At 36.6% G+C, this 18,830-nt stretch overlaps 2 protein-coding genes across 9 annotated transcripts in view; one reads left to right on the forward strand and one right to left on the reverse strand.

Annotated features, from left to right (window-relative positions):
* Window positions 1-665: 665 nt before the first annotated feature.
* LOC124176593 (endoplasmic reticulum resident protein 44) lies at window positions 666-7,108 on the forward strand. Of its 2 annotated transcripts, XM_046558086.1 has the most exons (7): window positions 666-897; window positions 1,407-1,479; window positions 1,890-2,045; window positions 2,304-2,604; window positions 3,187-3,234; window positions 3,989-4,284; window positions 4,403-7,108. In XM_046558086.1, the coding sequence occupies exons 1-7, from the start codon at window positions 841-843 to the stop codon at window positions 4,750-4,752; spliced, it is 1,281 nt and encodes a 426-aa protein (XP_046414042.1). In that variant the 5' UTR covers window positions 666-840; the 3' UTR covers window positions 4,753-7,108. The 2 variants fall into 2 exon arrangements, with proteins under 2 accessions (XP_046414042.1, XP_046414043.1); XM_046558087.1 differs by lacking the exon at window positions 3,187-3,234 and having other exon boundaries at window positions 668-897; window positions 4,403-7,052.
* A 1,545-nt stretch (window positions 7,109-8,653) lies between these two features.
* LOC124176594 (neo-calmodulin-like) overlaps window positions 8,654-18,830 on the reverse strand; it is a 100,442-nt gene continuing 90,265 nt past the window's right edge. For all 7 annotated transcript variants that reach the window (XM_046558092.1, XM_046558089.1, XM_046558090.1 and 4 more), the window contains 5 exons: window positions 18,619-18,652; window positions 14,612-14,713; window positions 13,206-13,341; window positions 12,698-12,846; window positions 8,654-12,550 (listed from right to left, as the gene is read on the reverse strand). In XM_046558092.1, the coding sequence (XP_046414048.1) occupies window positions 12,519-12,550; window positions 12,698-12,846; window positions 13,206-13,341; window positions 14,612-14,713; window positions 18,619-18,652 (453 nt within the window). In that variant the 3' untranslated portion in view covers window positions 8,654-12,518. The remainder of the gene's footprint in view (window positions 12,551-12,697; window positions 12,847-13,205; window positions 13,342-14,611; window positions 14,714-18,618; window positions 18,653-18,830) is intronic.

Genomic DNA, 18,830 nt, shown 5'->3' on the forward strand with positions numbered 1-18,830 from the left:
ATAATTTATTTGTTTTACTGTAATATTTTCAACAGTACAGTATCGCGTAAGAATATTGAAAAAATATGTGAAAAAATTTACTGGGTACGATAACGGATCCAAGTACATGTAATGAATAAAAACCACAGTAATTCCAACCGTTGCGCAACCGAGAAGGAAGTTTAATGAGTCACGATTATTAATCTGTCCCAAGCACGCGAGTTTTATTACAAACTACAAAATTTTCTAACTCCGCTTCAGACGGCTACCCTCGGAATCCTGATTTAAAAATCAATTTTCCTTACATATTGGTTTCACATTTACTCAATCGTAATTCGATATAATGCATAAAGAATAATACAGATTTAATTGCGTCCGTCCAGCCAGCGTTAAAATTATATCTGATTTCGGCTAGAAATTGAGTCGATTATATGTTCCGAAAATAATTGAACACCGAAGAATATCCTCCTGTCCAAATATTAAACTTTCACAATTTCAATTCCATGTCCAAAAATCGGTGTTATTTCCATTTCGCGAACTGGCAAAGGAACGGAGGATTTTCAAACGGAATAGAACACGGTCACGTGACACCATCGCAGGGCTCCGATTGGCCGGCGGATCTCGAATCAGGCGCGGCAACGTGCCATCTATCAGGATCGATACATTTCGAGGTCTCGCACGTGGGTATAAGCGGCGAAGCGTGGATTAAACAGAGGGAAACCTGATTAAACACGGAACGAACGAAGTATCGATAGGCGGCGCCATCGGTGGCTAGTATACATACGTTTACATCCGAGTGTCTGGCGGTCGCCGATGTCTGTTAAATCGGTGTTCGATGTCGTTATAGTTTAGGCGAACATAATGTGGGCATTCAGCGATATTACGAGCGCAACGCTCGCGCTTTTCTCCTGCCTTATGGTGAGTTAAAATGAAAAATGTGGGGTCTCGGTTCCTCCCTAACTCGCCGAAGGTACGGGGAATGCAACAGTCATGGGAAGCTGTCACATGAATTCCGGGTTCCGGGCCGATGATCAGCTCTTGGCAATTCCAGGATCTCGGATTTCCCGTCGCAATAGTGATGGCTTTATTTACTTTGTCGTGGTTGTCTTTCTCCACTGTCTAACGTCATCATTCTGTCATAACCTAAAAACACATTCTAACCTTGAAAATCAGGCTCGGCAGTAAACTTTTCGCATATACAGCTACGCTTCGACCGGTTTCTGGTCACGTGGCTGGACCTGATTATCATATCATTTTTATGCAGACATGCCGAGTCTTTGCTATTTTTGCTCAGTCCCTACCGCTTCCCATCGTCGATCGATGAACACAGTGTTTGCGGTCCTAATTATTTTATGTTTAACTTGAGCAACGAGAAACTTCTCGTTACAATAACACTCGTAATGATTTTGTCGTCTTCAATCTTATAGGTACAGCTGTTGTTCAGACCTGTCGATGGCGGTGCGGTTCCACTTACGCAGGGTAACATTGATATGACTTTAGGTAAGATGTTATCTTATTTTCATATCATTGATAATCTCGGCAGCTTCTTGCTCAACTAGATTGCAATACTGTATTATGCGCCAATGTAATGCGAGGCAAATGTTGATTTATAGATTGTTAAAACTTTACTACATGTCTCTTTGTCAGACATATTCTTGCCAAGTCTTACCCAATGAAATTTCACAACCAATGCTGAAGATTCGTATTTATTGATTCTTTGTGGCTCAGTCCCAAATATCAATATATGTAAAACTAACAATAGCAATTACAAAGGAAAGCTCCAAAGTTTAACTTTTCAGGTCTGAAGTATCCAGGAAATTTCTAATGTGAAAGTATCTAAGAATTCTAATTCGTATCTTATGACTCAACCGCATATTATACACCACTTCATCCTCATTTATTCATTACAGCATCCAATGAATTAGTCTTTATCAACTTTTACGCGGAATGGTGCCGGTTCAGCAGTATGCTGGCTCCGATATTCGATGAAGCAGCTGACAAAGTAGCTGCAGAATTTCCCGAGGCTGGGAGAGTTGTAATGGGAAAAGTGGATTGCGACTCTGAATGTGAGTATGGAGAGACAAAAGATTAATTTGGAATACAGCCATGCTAATTCCATTCCTTGAACAAATTTTCAACGTCATATTAAAACTGTGGCTGCAGTTTGACATATGCTTTGGTTTTGGTATGAAACATACCAAATAAATTAGGATGTCACTCTATGAATCTTATTATTGTTCATTTTATGAGTATTTCAAGACGTTACTTGACTGAATAGATTTTCAATTCTTTTCTAAATAAAATGTACCGTATTTTTTCATTAGCCTCCGTTGCATCAAGGTTTCACATCACAAAGTATCCAACATTGAAGGTGATAAGAAATGGGCAGCCGACGAAGCGAGAATACAGAGGTCAGCGTTCGACAGAAGCATTCGTACAATTTGTGAGGAAGCAGCTTGAGGATCCTATCAAAGAATTCTTCGAGCTTAAGGAGTTGAATGAACTCGACGATAAGAAGAGAATGATTATTGGGTACTTTGACAGAAAGGATGTTCCGGAGTACCAGATGTTCAGGAGAGTTGCAACCAACTTGAAGGATGATTGCCAATTCCACGTCGGCTTTGGGTAAGTCAATGCTTGACGAGTTTTTGACTTATTTTGTAGATGATTGCATACAGGGTATTCGCTAGTAAACTTGATGTGTTCTAAAGTTGAAAATACTGATCCAAATAATGCGTTGATGAAAGTTGATTCACGCAACCTTCTTGTATATATATATATGTTTTTTCTTGTCAAACTGATGTTGATTCTGCCGCAGAAGCTTTTCCTACATTTGTGCAAGCATGATAGTTATGCATTTGTTTTCTGCAGTTTGTCACACTATTTTATACGGAATATTGCAATTTTGTATACGGTGTAGATTACAGCATATCGTAACTTGTTACAACATCCCACTGTTGCTTCCATCGTTGTATGAGATATTGACAGATACATGGAAACGAGAGGTTTGTTAGCAGGAATGCAGACAGTAGATGTTTGTGTGAGAGTATAAACAAGTAACATCGTTTCCTCTCTATATGATGTGTTTGTCTGTCTATATGTGTGCTGCTTTTCGTTAGCAAAAACATTACAATCATCTAAAGCACTTATTCTCGCCGCTGTTTTTGATGTTCAATTAATAATACTGTTATTGTTTGATCTGACAAGCCCTTGCTACAATCAAAGCTGTGAATTCGGACAGCTTTTTAATTTGGTGTAAGTAATATAATATTTCATAACCATTTGTACGTATGTATTTGCTATTGCTCATTGCTTCTCTTTCCTCTTTATATTTCTGTGTATGTTTTCGTATCACACCAATTTTATGATATATGTTTCCTGTATGAGCTAATTTTGTTCAAAGATACAGTCTGTGATTAACATACAATTTTTTTCAACTGTTCCATGCACTTAGCCTGCGGATTGAATTGCCTTTCGTTACGTTAACTCCCTGTAAAAAATTATGCGAAAAGTTTCAAACCCAATCTGATTGATAACGAGCAGTGAAATCACGTGTGATTGGTTTTGGAAGTAAATTTTGGTCTGGTTCGGAGATATTCTCGATTGTGAAAGCATTGTTTTTGTCGTTTTGATCATGTGATGTATCTCTTAATTTTTATATGGTTTTTCCACGATCTTTTGCTTGCAGTAGTTTGTAACTCAAGATAACACTAATCGCTATCAATCCCAGCTTCAAGAAAAGCCTGATAAAATATAAATATAAACATTCGCAATTATGAAGTTACATGTTCTTATGTTTTCCTTGTGTTACACCAACAGGAAATTATGAACATCATTAACGTTACTAGTAAATTTCATTTAGCGAATATCTTAATGACTTTTAAGTCAAGTCGTATATCATCAGTATGTTACTGTAGAAGGCTGTATTTGGATATATTGCATTCAATCTTCTTAGTTAAAAAATGTTTTACACTGCATAAAGTGCAAACCCTTTAATCATTATCTTCAGAAGCGCCAGTGCAGCAATGCATCCGCCAGGTCAACCCATAATTGTGTTCCGATCTGACAAAGCATTGTCAAACGACGACGATGAGACATACAAAGGCAGTATGACTACTTTCGACGAATTGAACATCTGGGCACAAGAAAAATGTGTCCCGCTAGTGAGAGAAATCACATTTGAGAATGCAGAGGAATTAACAGAGGAGGGTCTGCCGTTCCTGATACTTTTCCACAAACCTGACGACACGGAGAGTGTCAAGGCTTATAAAGACATTATTTCCGGATCGCTGATTGATGAGAAACGTAATTAAAATTGCAGTAAATTTTCTCAGCGCGAAATTTGATCTACATTTTACATACTGAATGTTTGTTGTTTTGTTTTTTGTTTTTGTTTTGTTTTTTTTTTTTTTCACTTTTCCAGAGAGCATCAATTTCTTGACAGCTGACGGTCTGAAGTTTGCGCACCCTCTTCATCATCTGGGAAAGAGTACCTCAGATCTGCCGCTGATAGCAATAGACAGTTTTAGACACATGTATTTGTTCCCAAATTTCCAGGACATATTTCAGCCTGGAAAACTGAAGAGTTTCTTGCAGGACTTGTACTCTGGAAAATTACATCGCGAGTTTCATTATGGTCCTGATCAATCCGAACAGGAGGATACTAATCAAATAAGTGGCCAAGTGAAAGTACCAACTACACCCCCAGAATCAACCTTCAAAAAACTAGCACCCAGCAAAAACAGGTACACTCTACTAAGAGATGAACTATAAGTATGTCTGTGAATTTTTTTCAATCATTATTTAAAAGAAGCTTAAATCTGTAAGTGAGATTTGAAGGGTTGTACGTTTTACTGCTGGTCGATGTAGGGATCACGGAATTTTTCGTAATTTGTATATCAGGTAGAAAAACGGTTGGTAATTATCGTTTCTCTACAATGTTTATAAGATGAAAATGGAAAACAACTAAAGTGAAAACAAAATAACACCAAAGTTCACCCATTTTTTTTTTTTTATGAACCCTAAACCCACGCGATGTAAATAGATAGATGAATACGTCTATGTCTGAGCCGTTATTTTGTCAAATCACCATATCGCAAAACACAATTACCCTGATAAGTTTATTTTATTTCAATCGTTTTAATCAGATTCTTGCACAAAGGTTCGACATTTGAAGATATTATCTATAATTTGTACAAATACATAGTACAATAGGTTTATGTATACAGAAATTATTATCTGCCACTGTAAAAGTAAGCTTCTTAGGCCTGATGATTATAGTAAAACGTAAAATGAGCTTTGTTGTGATTGTTACTTAAATAATTCGCGAATTAAGACAATGATGAAGAAAAGGAAGAAGAAAGTAAATCAAGAAATTGGATCATTTTTCATATTTAAATATGATAACTTGGTGGTGAAACAATACTGTTTACAACCTATGTTAAACGAAGAATAAACACCTTGTAGAAAATGTAAGAAAACAGTATTATAGGCTCTGTGACACCTATAATATGTAAATTAATTGTAAAATATATTAAGAAATTCAAAGCGAGGCAAACGAAAATTGAATAAAAAAATTTTAACAAAATAAATTTAACGAAAAATATAAAGATTCAAACATTTTTACGAACATACAATACGTAATGTAAATGAGCACTTAATCCAAGAATTCACATTAATAGTTTGATACCAATTACTCGTAGTGTTTGTACTATACGTGATCTTGAAACGCTTCCGAGGTCTTTCTAAACTATACAACGGGAAAATGATGAAGCACAGTATGTGATTAATTTGAAATTGTTATTTCCCTCTTCTCTTCGTGAGGTTTCATTCTTCCCGGGATGTTTGAGCAAGCATTCCATTGGTAGAGAGGTAGATCGATGTTCGATTTAAATTTTTCTTTTTTTTATTTCAACCCTGACACAATAATATATCTGTCACTGGATGATGATAATAACTTGAATGTTATTAATATTGATAACAATTATAATAATAAATGATTCTTCTAAGTCAAAGTATTGATGTATAATTTTCGTTCACACGATAACAATATATCGAGAGTGGTAAACAGCTTGGAAAAATCAATCGGAGGAAATGTGCGGGGTTCTAAAGACAGAGATAAAGAGAGAGAGAGAGAGAAACGATGTTCGGGTGATTCCATTATAAAATGGCTGTATTTATAGAGATAATTCTATACATGTACATATGCAATGTTGCACGTTCACCATTTTCTTTTTTCGCCTTATTTTTCGGGTTTTTTTTTTTTTTTTTTTTTTTTTTTTTGCAATGTTATTTTCTTTTACATATGCCATGCTATAATCTTACATTATTGAATAACACGTAACATGTTTTACATACACGGAACACCACACATACGGCTTCACTCTCGCCTGAACTTCCAATGTTTCCATCAAATTTTAACCACCCTTCTCACAACGAAACGTGTCATTTATTTTCACCACGATGCGAATTCGGCAAAATTCTCTTTTACTGTAATAAATTGTTACACTTATGTTTTGATTGCGCGGTTTGAATCGGATTTTTTATTCCCTTCTTTCTCTCTCTAAATCTCACATTTGATAAATGAATATTCGTTCACACCTCGATATCACAGATAAAATAAATTCTAGACCGCATCGCAGATCGATTTTATCCTGAGAAAATAAATTGAGGAAAATTGATGCAAATAGCTGAATAACGGCCATGTACATGCTCACGAAATCTAGGTTAACATTAAACAATAAACATTGCTTAATGCGTGTCATGGCTGCCGTGTTTTTCCACTTCGCAAGTTTGGATCTCGCCTTCTCTGCGGCGATTTCGAATTTTCCGATGAAGCAAAGCTTCGCTGATTCCCCGTTTACTGCAGAGTCGAAAAATGTCTATTTTATGATATTCCAAAGGTGTGATCGACATTTCTTCGCTACCGAAATCACGACACCCTGTTTGCCCCGTATTGCGTAATTATGACCACGTTTCGTCGTAGATTACTACATGCATATGTGTTTTGACATATAATAATTATTTAAATGTTTACTTTAGAAAATGTAACGTTACAAACGTTATTACAACCTTTCAGAAGTAAAAATATAAATAAATATTTCTATGCATACATTTTGTATGTAACATATATATTTGTTTTTTTATTGCCACCCGCATGGCAATATTGCGCTTACTTTTCCTTTCTTTTTTTTTTTTTTTTTTTTTTCCTCATGCATTTCGTTTTCGTTTCAATTTCGAATAACAATTATACACTTCATATATACGTTGCACGATTTCTTCGCGCCGTTATCACTATATAGGTATTATGTAGTTTCAGAATTTGTAACGCTAAATTGATTCCGCTTACACCTTTTAGGATATTTTTACGTCTCTCCCTTTACATAAGCACGAGACCTGCGGTCGGCCTTCTCGGCTGATTCATATATGGTATATAAATCATGTACATACCTATATGTATTATATTTACCTACACAGTTCCACTTCTACGTGACTTGTACTCGGTTAATTGAATAATGAAAGACATTTTCTTATTATAATTATTATTTATCAACATTCACCATATGTTCCGGTCGCAATATATTTATGTGTAGGTAACATTATTTAGCATTGTTATTAATTTCCATCTTATTTACTTTTTCTTTTTTTCATTTTATTACTCATTATTTTAGTGTATTTACGCGATCGTCGAAATGGAAGGAATGACCCATCAAATCAACGATTAATTTTCCTTATTATAAATCATGTATATAATCAACGCTTCCGGATAACAACACTGTTTCTTTTTTCGTGCTATCTGCAATTTGAGTATTTTTCGAGAATTCACACGTTTTTGCGAAGCAAAGCCGGGTGCTTGGATAACATATTTGGTTGAAAAACAAATCAAAGTTACAGGTAATTATTGATACAACTTGTTCCGATCACTATAGATGATCGTTTATTTAGTATGATTTTTTTAGTCAATAAAATTTTGACGCAAATAATTAAATACTGAATTCCCGATGTCGTGGTAAACGATTACTCTTGACGATGAAAACGATTCATGGCTTATCCAAGTATATAAATGTACGTATGTAGCTACCCGAACACTATGCAATCACTTGTGTGTATAATATACATACATGTTGTGTAGTGTACATATTTATAGAAACATACAGTAATAATTTATTTATATTTCTTTGAATTTTTATTTATCATTTAAAACTCGGTGTACCTTTCGGAAACAGTTATGATGAATGATCGTTCTCTTATTTACTAATCGATTACAAATATTCGCGAATTGCATATTGTCTATAACATGCGCAAATATGATAAGCCTATACGTATGAACGCATTCAGCCTATGCAAATGATCTCGTCAATTGAATTGCCATATTGAGAAACTATTTGCAAACGACCGCTTCGCGTACTTAGCATACAATTTCACATTCAACAATAACGGTATACATGCCAGGTATGTATTATATTATTATTCTATGCATCTGTATAGTACATAACGATTAATCAATTCGCTAACAATAATAATAACAATAATAATAAAAATCATTGGTTCATCATAATGTTATATATATATATATATATATATATATATATATATATATATATATATATATATATATATATATACATATATAGAGAGAGGTACTATACTGTTTGATTAATGTTGTATTAAAACCTTGTTGTTGTTGTCGTTTTTTTTTCAATTACTTCAGTCATCGACTGTTTGATGATTAAATAATTCCTTTTGGTTTTCCAATTCCTCTCCTTTCAATAATTTATTTCGCTCATTTAATCTCAAATCGCTTTGGCATAATCTCATCTAAGGAATTATTTCAGATTAGAAGCCTTGAGCGTGTTTTTATTTTATAAAATAACGTTGTACGCTTGCGGTACCCAATATTTTTCGATGATCGTAGAAGTGGAGTTTTTCGTGATAATCGAATCATTATTACGTAATATTAGACAAGCAAGTTCCTGGAATTTGAATTACAACAATGGCATTCCGTTTTATTTATTTTTTTCTCTGTCAATCACGCGAGTAAATAGTATTTAACTTCTGATCAGGATTTCGGCGTTATTTGTAATGACGCGACGAGCTTGGATCGTTTCGCACTTTTTCTGACTCCATCCTTCCGTCTTGTATAATTGCCTTGTCGTTTTCCTCGATTGTCACTGAGGTATATTCAATTTCAGGTAACCTTGTCGTATATGATTTTTTTCACCGTGATATTTCCGTGATTGTGATAAACACCTCAAAACGACTTCAAAGTCGCGGTACTTGTACCAATCAGCAAGTAGTTTTGCGACCCTTGCAATTGCTTAGCCACAGATTTTTAAAATAATAATAATGCCGTGTTGCATTCGAAAGCTGTGATTGGCAGTAAAGGCGAATTGAGAATCGCGTTAAAACGAGAGACGCGAGCGAACTGTTTTATAAAAAATATAATTTAAAACGGAAGACCTCAATCATACATAATTAATACACCGTAAACCGTATAGTAATATGAATTCAATGTATGACACGCTGTACTCGTCATTAATTTTTTGTATGATAACTGCGTGATAACGATGTAACTCACAATGAATGGATAGCCAATAACAGTAATAAAAAGGGAACTTGATATTACAGAATTGCGCGTAACAATTGAACGCACATTTCCATAAAATATGCCTAAAAATTTGTTAAATATCGGCGTGCGCTCGCAATCAACAATCTATATAAAAATACATTTTTCGGTCAGATTGCGACAGTGAAATTATGCTTTATATTTCTGAATTATCAGTTTTACGAAATATTATAACTAAGTCGTAATGTTTAGGCCAAGAAAACCTTAGTTCAAAGCGTTTTAAATTATGTGGTATAAGAATCGTCGATACGTCCTGTGTCGCCGTATTATCTGAGACTACAACTGAACAAATTGCATTCAGCGAAAAATTCGTAAAGGCAAGCACTGAAAGCGAAGTTCAGTCATTTGAAAACGGTAGATTTGTGTTTTCGGGAACAATGTTTTATCGGTTATCCCATTATTCGAAAATCGGAGAAAATATTTCGGTAAGAAAAAATTTTGATTTGCAAAAAAAAAAAAAAAAGAAACATTTCTTTCTTTGTGTTATTATAATATACATACATCACTATAGGTACATGTAATAATATGATGATGTTAGCATCATTATAATACACACATCGTGATCACCGAGGGAAAACTTTGGATAGAATTGGTTAAACCGTTAAGGTATTGTCTTTGGGACGTTATGAATTACTATTTGAGTGATTTATGATCAGTTATGTTTCTTAGAATTTTCATTTTTTTTCGTCTCATTTTTTTCTTATTTCTTTTTTAGTTTTCATTTTTTCTCTTTGTAGTAGTTACACCTAATAATTATGCAAGGCTTCAGGCCTTCTTAATATACGTAATATTGTTTGTATAATATATATCTCTTTCTCTTCACTTTGCACGAACGTAAAATACCATCTACAACGAAACTAGCCGAACAGGATCTCGCCTTGGCGATATTTCCATACATAATGCAGTAGGTATACAATTAATATCATCTGGCAAAATTGAACGCCGTACATATACATATTTTATATACCTACGTACAGATGTTTTGGAAATAAATCTATCAACACATTATTGTCTAATATCTATATAAAATTTGAACAGTATCAACATTACAGGTAATATATTATATGTGTATATGTACGTGAAGGTATGTGTTTGTATTATATATGTATATGTAATACGCTCTGGCAATTCTTTACCATGTTATATTTGTATGGATGTATTATATACGATATGGATCCCCGTATTATAATACATGCATTTATATTTTTTGAGAAAGCAATAATTCCTTAAAAATTATATAGGTATAATTATGCTGTCATCGTATCCGTATCATGTATGTAGTAATTATGGCGGCATATATGTACCTATAGTAACAAATTGAATGGAATTGAAATATGATCGTAAATTCGGGCCAACGCTTAAACGCTTATGCATATTTAGAACGTACAACATTTTCTGTCGTATATTAATTCAATTACATGTTGTACATATAATTTTCCTTTCCGCATGTTATTCTTTGTTCGAATAATTATAGTCGAGATGAAACTGAGATCAATGAATATGTCAGAGATGTTGTTGATGTGCCCAACTATATTATTGAATAAATTTCGTCAAACGCGTGTGTTTTAGCTGAATTTGCAGATACTCTGTATAACCGAGGACGAGAAGTTTAAAATTTTGAAAATAACGCTCTGCTCTTCAACGATTCGTTTCATTTTCTATTTCTTTTCTTCCCCTTTTTTGGAAAATTGCTACAGTTGCAATCAACGTACTTATGTCAATAATTATAGTGATAGTAATGATAATTAGGCGTACAAGGTATTAAACGTGCGGTGTGAATAATTGTAAATTTTAATCACGTAACGATATAGCATTATATAGGGTATTTGATACGCTAACCGAAGCTCAGTTGATTGTTTTAGGAGCAACCTTGTTTTCAATATTATATAATATATACTATATCAACTATATAGCTTAAAAATCTTACGATAAGTATATCGAAAATTATACGGTATATAATATAAGCTTAATTATACAATTTAATATCATTTCAACACTTTTCCTGCATTATTATACGCGCCTCGGACTTCGTTATATGTATAATATTCATAAAATTAGGTTAACTATACAGCGTGTTACAAATATTAACATAAAATTGATCAATTCTTCAGTATAATTGCCGTGCAGGAATTCAATCGCAGACGTCCGTTATACATACATATATATTATATATATATGTATATATATGTATATTATGGCTGAAACAGACGCTCCTAATTGCCTGTCGCGAAATATGCGTGTATGCGAAATGACCGATATTCGATTTAGAACTTTCGGAACTGTTTCTCAAGGCAACTTAGTCACCTTGAAAAACGGATAATTTTCCAGTAAATCAAGTTTCTTCAATTGAGGGGCGATTCTTTTCTCTTATAATTCTGCTCTCTCGTTTTTCGAGTCTAAAGCATGCGCGGTATACTTCGCGTTGTTGTTGAAAACACTTTACGTGGGAAAAATGATCAACCACCTCTTGCGTGATTCTATATTACAACCCTATCGATCATTTGGGTCTTTCATCTCTGTGTACACAAACCGTGGCGGTAATGTTAACGTAAAACTCGATTTGATTTTAGAACGAACGCTTACATTAGGCCCGCAACAAATTGGCTGCGTTGTATCGTAACGTATGGTAATAATATAAATACGGTATAATTGAACGTGTTGATAATTTAGGTATCGTAAACAGGAACGTAACTCGTCGTAAGATTGAAGTCCTTTTTTTATTATAATATACCAACGCGAATTTTCGCCGGTGTCATGTGATTCTCAAAGCGCCAATTTCGTATCCAGAACCAAATTCACTCCCGTAACCTAGCTTCTTTGTGATCCGCTTTCCAATGCCGTTGTCCTGATCCTTATTCTCCCCACCGCAGTCTTCTAGTCGGTCGTATTTTGGTCTCCTTCCGATTTTCCGAAACTAATTCTTGGAAGTCAGAATTGTCACGAATTCTAAACAATAACAAGCCATTTTATCGTCCGAACTAACGAAACAAACCCTTTGAAATTTTCGCGTCTATCGATTTTTCTTACATTTTAAAATATTGTACGGTATCATTAATTTTGCAAGCAACATTTTTCACCCCTCGCTATATTCACCTTCGTAGTTCACCATTCCGTCACCGTCAAGGTCAGCTTCCTTGATCATATCGTCAACCTCTTCTTCCGAGAGTTTTTCGCCAAGATTCGTCATCACGTGTCGTAATTCCATCGACGAAATGAGCCCGTCGTTGTTCTTATCGAATACCCTGTAGCAGAGGTGAACAGGTCAAAAAAATTCACGAACATATTAACAAATAAATAGTCTAGCGGCTGTTTAGCAGCTGATATGCGACGTCGAATAAATCACGCGTATATTTTTTTCACCCCAGTTTTTTATTTATTTATTTATTTTTCTTTTGTAATACGAAAATGATGTACAAGGTATACGCGATATAAAGATCGCGCACCATGATTCGGCTGCACCAGCTGGCCTGGTCGTATTTACAACTTGGACCCCTGGAATAAAGCGCGCGTTTCGTTCTTAAAATTCCGAAAGTTCAATTTCGAGGCTTCGGATAAAAATGGAGCTTTTGATATCGTATTACAATCGTCGCATTGTACATACCTGAACGCCTCGCGCAGTTCGTCCTCGCCGTCGGCTCCCTTCATTTTTTTCGACATCATCTGCAGAAACTCGTTGAATTCGATGGTTCCATTGCCGTCCTGATCCACCTCGTTCACCATGTCCCGCAGTTCCGTTTCTGTAATAGCAAAAAGCAGACAAGATCAGGCGAATTTTTAAACTTGCGTATATAATTCAGATCCGAATCGTGCTGAGTTGAAGAATAAAAAAAGAAGGGGGTGAAAAAGCGGCCGACGCTACCCTGTGACTCTGTCTTACGTCTTCGCATACCATCCTGAATCCCGAATTATACAAGTTCGCGGCTATGTTGCCGGCGTTTTAAAAATGCGTTAATGACGCGGCAGACGTCGTTTGTATGTACATAAAAAATGTACACGTTTCAGGAAGAAACAAAGCTTAACGAGCTCGCCGTCGCTCGAGCTTCTTTCTCTTCTCCGTTTCTCCTTCGTCCTTGGATTCCAGTTCGGAATAACGATCTGTATTGTATTTTTCATTTAAAAATACGCGAAAAGCTCTTTCGCTTCATTGTTTGTAACAAGATTATACATACCGCGAGCTGTTTAGTCTGAGAATGTGAAAAATCGTATCTTGCGCAGAATTTAAAGCCTGTACTATTATGTACATACCTATACCCGTGGTACATGTATATTACATACACTCTCCGTTAAACAACGGCTCTATATAAGGGATATTTGTTTTCCCGCGAGGCGGGGGTGAAAGTGAAACGAAGCGAGATGAAAACGGGAAAAACACGATCGGGAAAATCGCTTCGACGTACACCGTATCAGAAAAATATTCACGGTACCGCGAACACGCGTTTTGCGAGACTGCGGAATTGCGGAAGTCGGGTATGTGTTCCAAATTTCTTATAAGCATTTATCAATTTGCATCGGGAAATACTTCGGGCAGGAATCTCCCTCCCCCTCCCCCTCCCCCTCTAGACTTTATTCCCTTCTACAACTTCTGATAAGTTGCCTGAGCTTAATCGATCGATACCTGCGGGCGAAATTTACGGCGGGAATTGTGCTGCAGGAGGTATATAGGTATATAGAAAGGAGACCTTATTTACGCGGAAATACCGGACTACGTTCCGCTTCTGAAGTATTATACGATTACAAGTGCCGAGATGTGAATCGTGCCAAAGTGCATTTTATCCCTTGTTGCAGGGAATCGTTAATTTTTTAAATCATCGCATTCTGGAACGCGTAGTATTTCTGTTTAAATACCGAGTACGAGCAGTCAGGCTTGAATTCAAATCCACAAACTTCGTGTAATTGTTAATTCAACCAAATCGTGATATTGTATCATGGATGAAAAATGATACGTTTCTATAATAAATTGCTCATTGTGTTCGAAGACAATAGCGAAAACTTTGATGAAAGACTCACCCGTCGGCCTCTGTCCAAGAGAACGCATAACGACACCGAGTTCAGCCATTGTAATTGTGCCATCCTCGTCCTTGTCGAAAAGCATGAACGCCTCTTTGAATTCTGAAACAGAATCGGTAGGCGATTCCTTAAAATCATAGTCATTGGTAAAATTCATTCGAGAAGTAACAAATGAATGGTTGGGAATTAAATTAGAGTAAAAAAATCAACGAACTGGGAGTGAGTTTGAACGAAACGGTTGAGCAACCGTCTGTGATTGGTCAGAGCCGTACTGACGCGTCGATCAGGAGCAGCGCGGGAAATTTGAACGGTGTAAAGAAAATTTCTAGGTCTTGGGATTGTTTCGCGTAACCGGAGACTCGAAATTGGATCAAATTCCGATTGTTACAACATATCTAAAGGGTACGCGCCCACATTCACACGGAGTAGCGAAAAATAACTATCGCAACAAATCATGGCGCAAGTAATAGACACGAGATCGGGCATGAATCAAAGAAATAGAACAATATTACCATCAACCAGCGAAGCTAGTAAACTCGAGACATGGAATATGGCTAGCGGCGACGGTGGATGTGGCCATGTAAGTATTGTCGTCGCGGCTTGCAGTCTGTCCAATTAATCACGCGGTACAAGTCGGGCACTTGGCCAGCTGCAGCCGTAAGGTATATACACGCCAGGTCTTCCTGTCGTCGCGAAGATACGATGTCTGTCGCTGTGTCTTGCGGTCTACGTATGTAAAATCTTAATACCGATGCCGTTCGAATGCCAAAAATGACATCTCTCTGTTGGTCAATTTACAACTTTACACGTCGCGCACTTCACTCGATCAACAGTCTACGTTACAAGCATGTATAATATGTATATTTGCGACGTATATTCACCGAACTTTTAAGCCGAGGAAAGCTTCGCGAGGTTTGTAATATATAGGTATGTGAAAATAGAGGAAGAAAAAATAAAAAAAAAAATGAGAGAACTTGCAGAAAAACGACTTACAGCCCCTGACCGTCTGGCCTCTCAATTTTCACTGACGTTCGTTTCGGCCCAACGTCTCTGCCGAATCGACTATAGGCCCCAAGATAAATCGCGGTATTATTCGAATCTCAAAAAATCTCATAAATAATATATTTCACAGCGTGCGCAGCCGTGGCGCCGCCAAATATCTCTTCAATTGATACAACGCACATTGCGAGGTCGCAACAGCGGTTATATATCATGAGTTTTACCCAAATCATTGATATATTACTCAGAGAGATACATTTATCCTCCACTTATTTGTTAATTATTACTCGTTGATAATAGGCTTCGCCATCGTTCCAGGGATTCGAGAGCATTTGGTTCAATGATCGTCGGACTTTGAGAGTCAGGGTAAAAAACTAGGGGGATTTCTATTTTTGACTAACTTTACGAAAGAAGCGGAAACGCAATTCGCAACTTCGTGTTTGATTTTCACTCGACGCAGCGAGTCTTGTGTGTCGTCGAAATTTATTTTCACAGCTGTATGTACACGCGCGATATTACATTTGCCGATGGGAGTCGTCTACGATACTCGCCGCCCGACCAGTCGTCCTGCTTACCTCGCAAATTTGAAACACGAATTTCCAAACTCCGGATACACGATTTCAGTTCCTTAACTGACGATATTGCAAGTTCAGTTTCTGTCGCCTCTACAGAGAACGAAGCGTAACGAAACTGTTTCGAAACCACGATGAATCACGCTTTACGCACCGAGAGCCGAACGAAAAATAATCACAGATTGTCAGTTTCGCGTGAAAAATGAAGAACCGTTAAACTCGTTGAGGACGTGTTCAAAGTCGTTATCGTTATATTTAACGTCAGTTTAAAACGCAACCTCGCTAAAAACGCTTCACGTTACTACGACATATTTCGTTACTTGCCTGTTAACCGAAATTCGAACATGTAGCCTACTCGTGTACTATTTTTCACGCAAAGTTTCTTCTCTCTAACAAGTGACAGATTTTGCAACGTCAAAATTAATTGGCGAAAGACGTGTCAATGGATGAATATTCACCTTTTCTATCAACAGGCTGTAGTAATAACGAATCTATAGAGCGAAACAGGAAGGCATAAATAAATCTTAACGACTGTTTGTCCGTATATCCTGCGATAAATTTGGTAATATATCCGTTCGATTAACGAGAAACTTTCATGGACTTTGCGCGTACATACAGGGACTATTATATGCTATGTTTATCATAAAAAATCAGCCTTATGTATAAACAGTACGAATTTGATGACTTATTCCAACTATCGGTTCAGCGGTTCTGATATACTCGTCTAAAACCGTTTATTCCAATTACGGGTAAAAAATGAATGACACATATTTTGTTCAGCTCATGATTTTAATTTTATTTCTATCTATTCGAAATGTACTCGTATTTTCGATCATTATTATATTCCTCACGCACATTTCATACGAAGGATCGATAAAAATTCTACACAAAATATGCAATTTCTGCAAATCACAGGAGCGCAGAAAATCAACCATGCAAAATTATGCCTATGTACACAGGCATCATGGATGGCGCTTTGTGCAGAAAGTAGCATACGTATACATATATTATCTATGCCGCTTTCAGCATGCATATACATAAATATATCATATGTATACCATTCGACGTTCTGTTTTACACAAGTTTAACTTTGCCCCTATAAATCCTTCACATTTCCATGTACCGCCTGTACACGAATATGCAAATCAGCAATGCAATTTTCGAACAGAACACCGAAAATTCTATTTTTGATGTATACACACACGTGTACGCAATTTTTCTCGTTATGCGCAATGACAGGAATAACGTTTCGACGAAGTAAATGGTACCTGTCGTACAGACACAGAGCAAATGCTGGCCATGCATGAATCATGCGTGAAAACAATAATCGACGAGTTCTACGTGTCCTGAAAAACTTGTCGAGACTATCGATACTACCCATGAGAAATTGAATCTATACAACCTGTCGGGCTGAAGAATTTATACCGGTTATAATTTTTCATCCCAATAGTTTGTACAAGGATTGTCAATTTTTTATTTCAAGTTACGTCTTTTGTAGTTGACAGCCAGTAGTTGACAGTCCCAAGTACGGACCCACACGACTGTGGATAGGGAAGTTGGCGAAGTGGAACAATTATTTGCGACGGGATTTCGCGCATAACAATCGACCAGATGTTGATTGACAATTCCGGTTGAACTGATTCTAATTAAATTTCTGCAGACGCTCGGAAATCGAGCCGAGCGTGGCTTCTGCGGCCCAGCATAGTTTCGACCGTGGATCTCCCGCTTCGCTAGAAGAGTTGCCAAAACCGCGTTTGATGTGTGTTATTATTACTTGGGTGCGTAACCGTATGAATATCAAAGCCCGGAGAGTGCGAATCCCTGCGTAGAAGTTTATGCCGACGGGTTTGATGATTCCTATGTCGATCAGGGTAGTCCGGGATGTGCGGAGACCCATCGGTTTAATTCGCTCTCAAAAATCTCACGTCACGGTATATTTCGCTCGTAAATTTCGAAAATCTTCTTTCATTCGTATACCTATGTACACATAATACGAGCTTAATTCAAGTAATTCAAGGGAACCTGGTAAGCTCGCCAGTGCAGGTAAGCAGCTTTGAAAAGTGCACTTTCAGCGAGATGTGAATCAGGCCGGGAAGCTTTATTCTTTGTAAAGAAATATTTCTTGTATATTTTATTTTCGCGTTATTGTGCCACGGCGATTTGAGTCGGATGAGATAAGGGAGAGAAGAAAGCAAAACAAAAAAACCTATTCCTCAACGGTTTGCCATGCATCCGGTACGGATAAATATGAAAATGAAAAGTAAACTCGAATTGGGATTTCTGCGTTCGGCGGTTCGCTTTAAATTTCAATTTTTCATACAAAAATACACACAGATTTGGTTATTATGCACTCCAAACAATGCGTACGGCATTACGTAACCTGCGTCACGTTCTTGCAATGATTGTATGGAAAGTTTATTCAACACTACAGCTCACCTGCAACTTGGTCCTCGGTGAGCCCATATTCTGACTGTAACAGAAAATATAACGGTACGGGAATCAATTCAATTGCTCAGATGATCGTGAATGTTGAGTGTGCAACCGATTGGTCATTTAAAACCGGTTGTAAGTTTTATAGACGTGAATCTGAACTTAAATTATTCTCTGATGCTGGGTTATCTCATCGCCAGATAGCTTTTGTACAATTT

The sequence above is a fragment of the Neodiprion fabricii genome, chromosome 2, assembly GCF_021155785.1.
Source record: "Neodiprion fabricii isolate iyNeoFabr1 chromosome 2, iyNeoFabr1.1, whole genome shotgun sequence".
Classification (NCBI taxonomy): domain Eukaryota; kingdom Metazoa; phylum Arthropoda; class Insecta; order Hymenoptera; family Diprionidae; genus Neodiprion; species Neodiprion fabricii.

Coding starts and splice junctions, on each gene's coding strand:
- LOC124176593 (XM_046558086.1), top strand. CDS start 841: ATGTGGGCATTCAGCGATATTACGAGCGCAACGCTCGCGCTTTTCTCC. Junction 2,605..3,186: donor CAATTCCACGTCGGCTTTGG/GTAAGTCAATGC, acceptor TGATCTGACAAG/CCCTTGCTACAATCAAAGCT. Junction 4,285..4,402: donor ATCGCTGATTGATGAGAAAC/GTAATTAAAATT, acceptor TCACTTTTCCAG/AGAGCATCAATTTCTTGACA.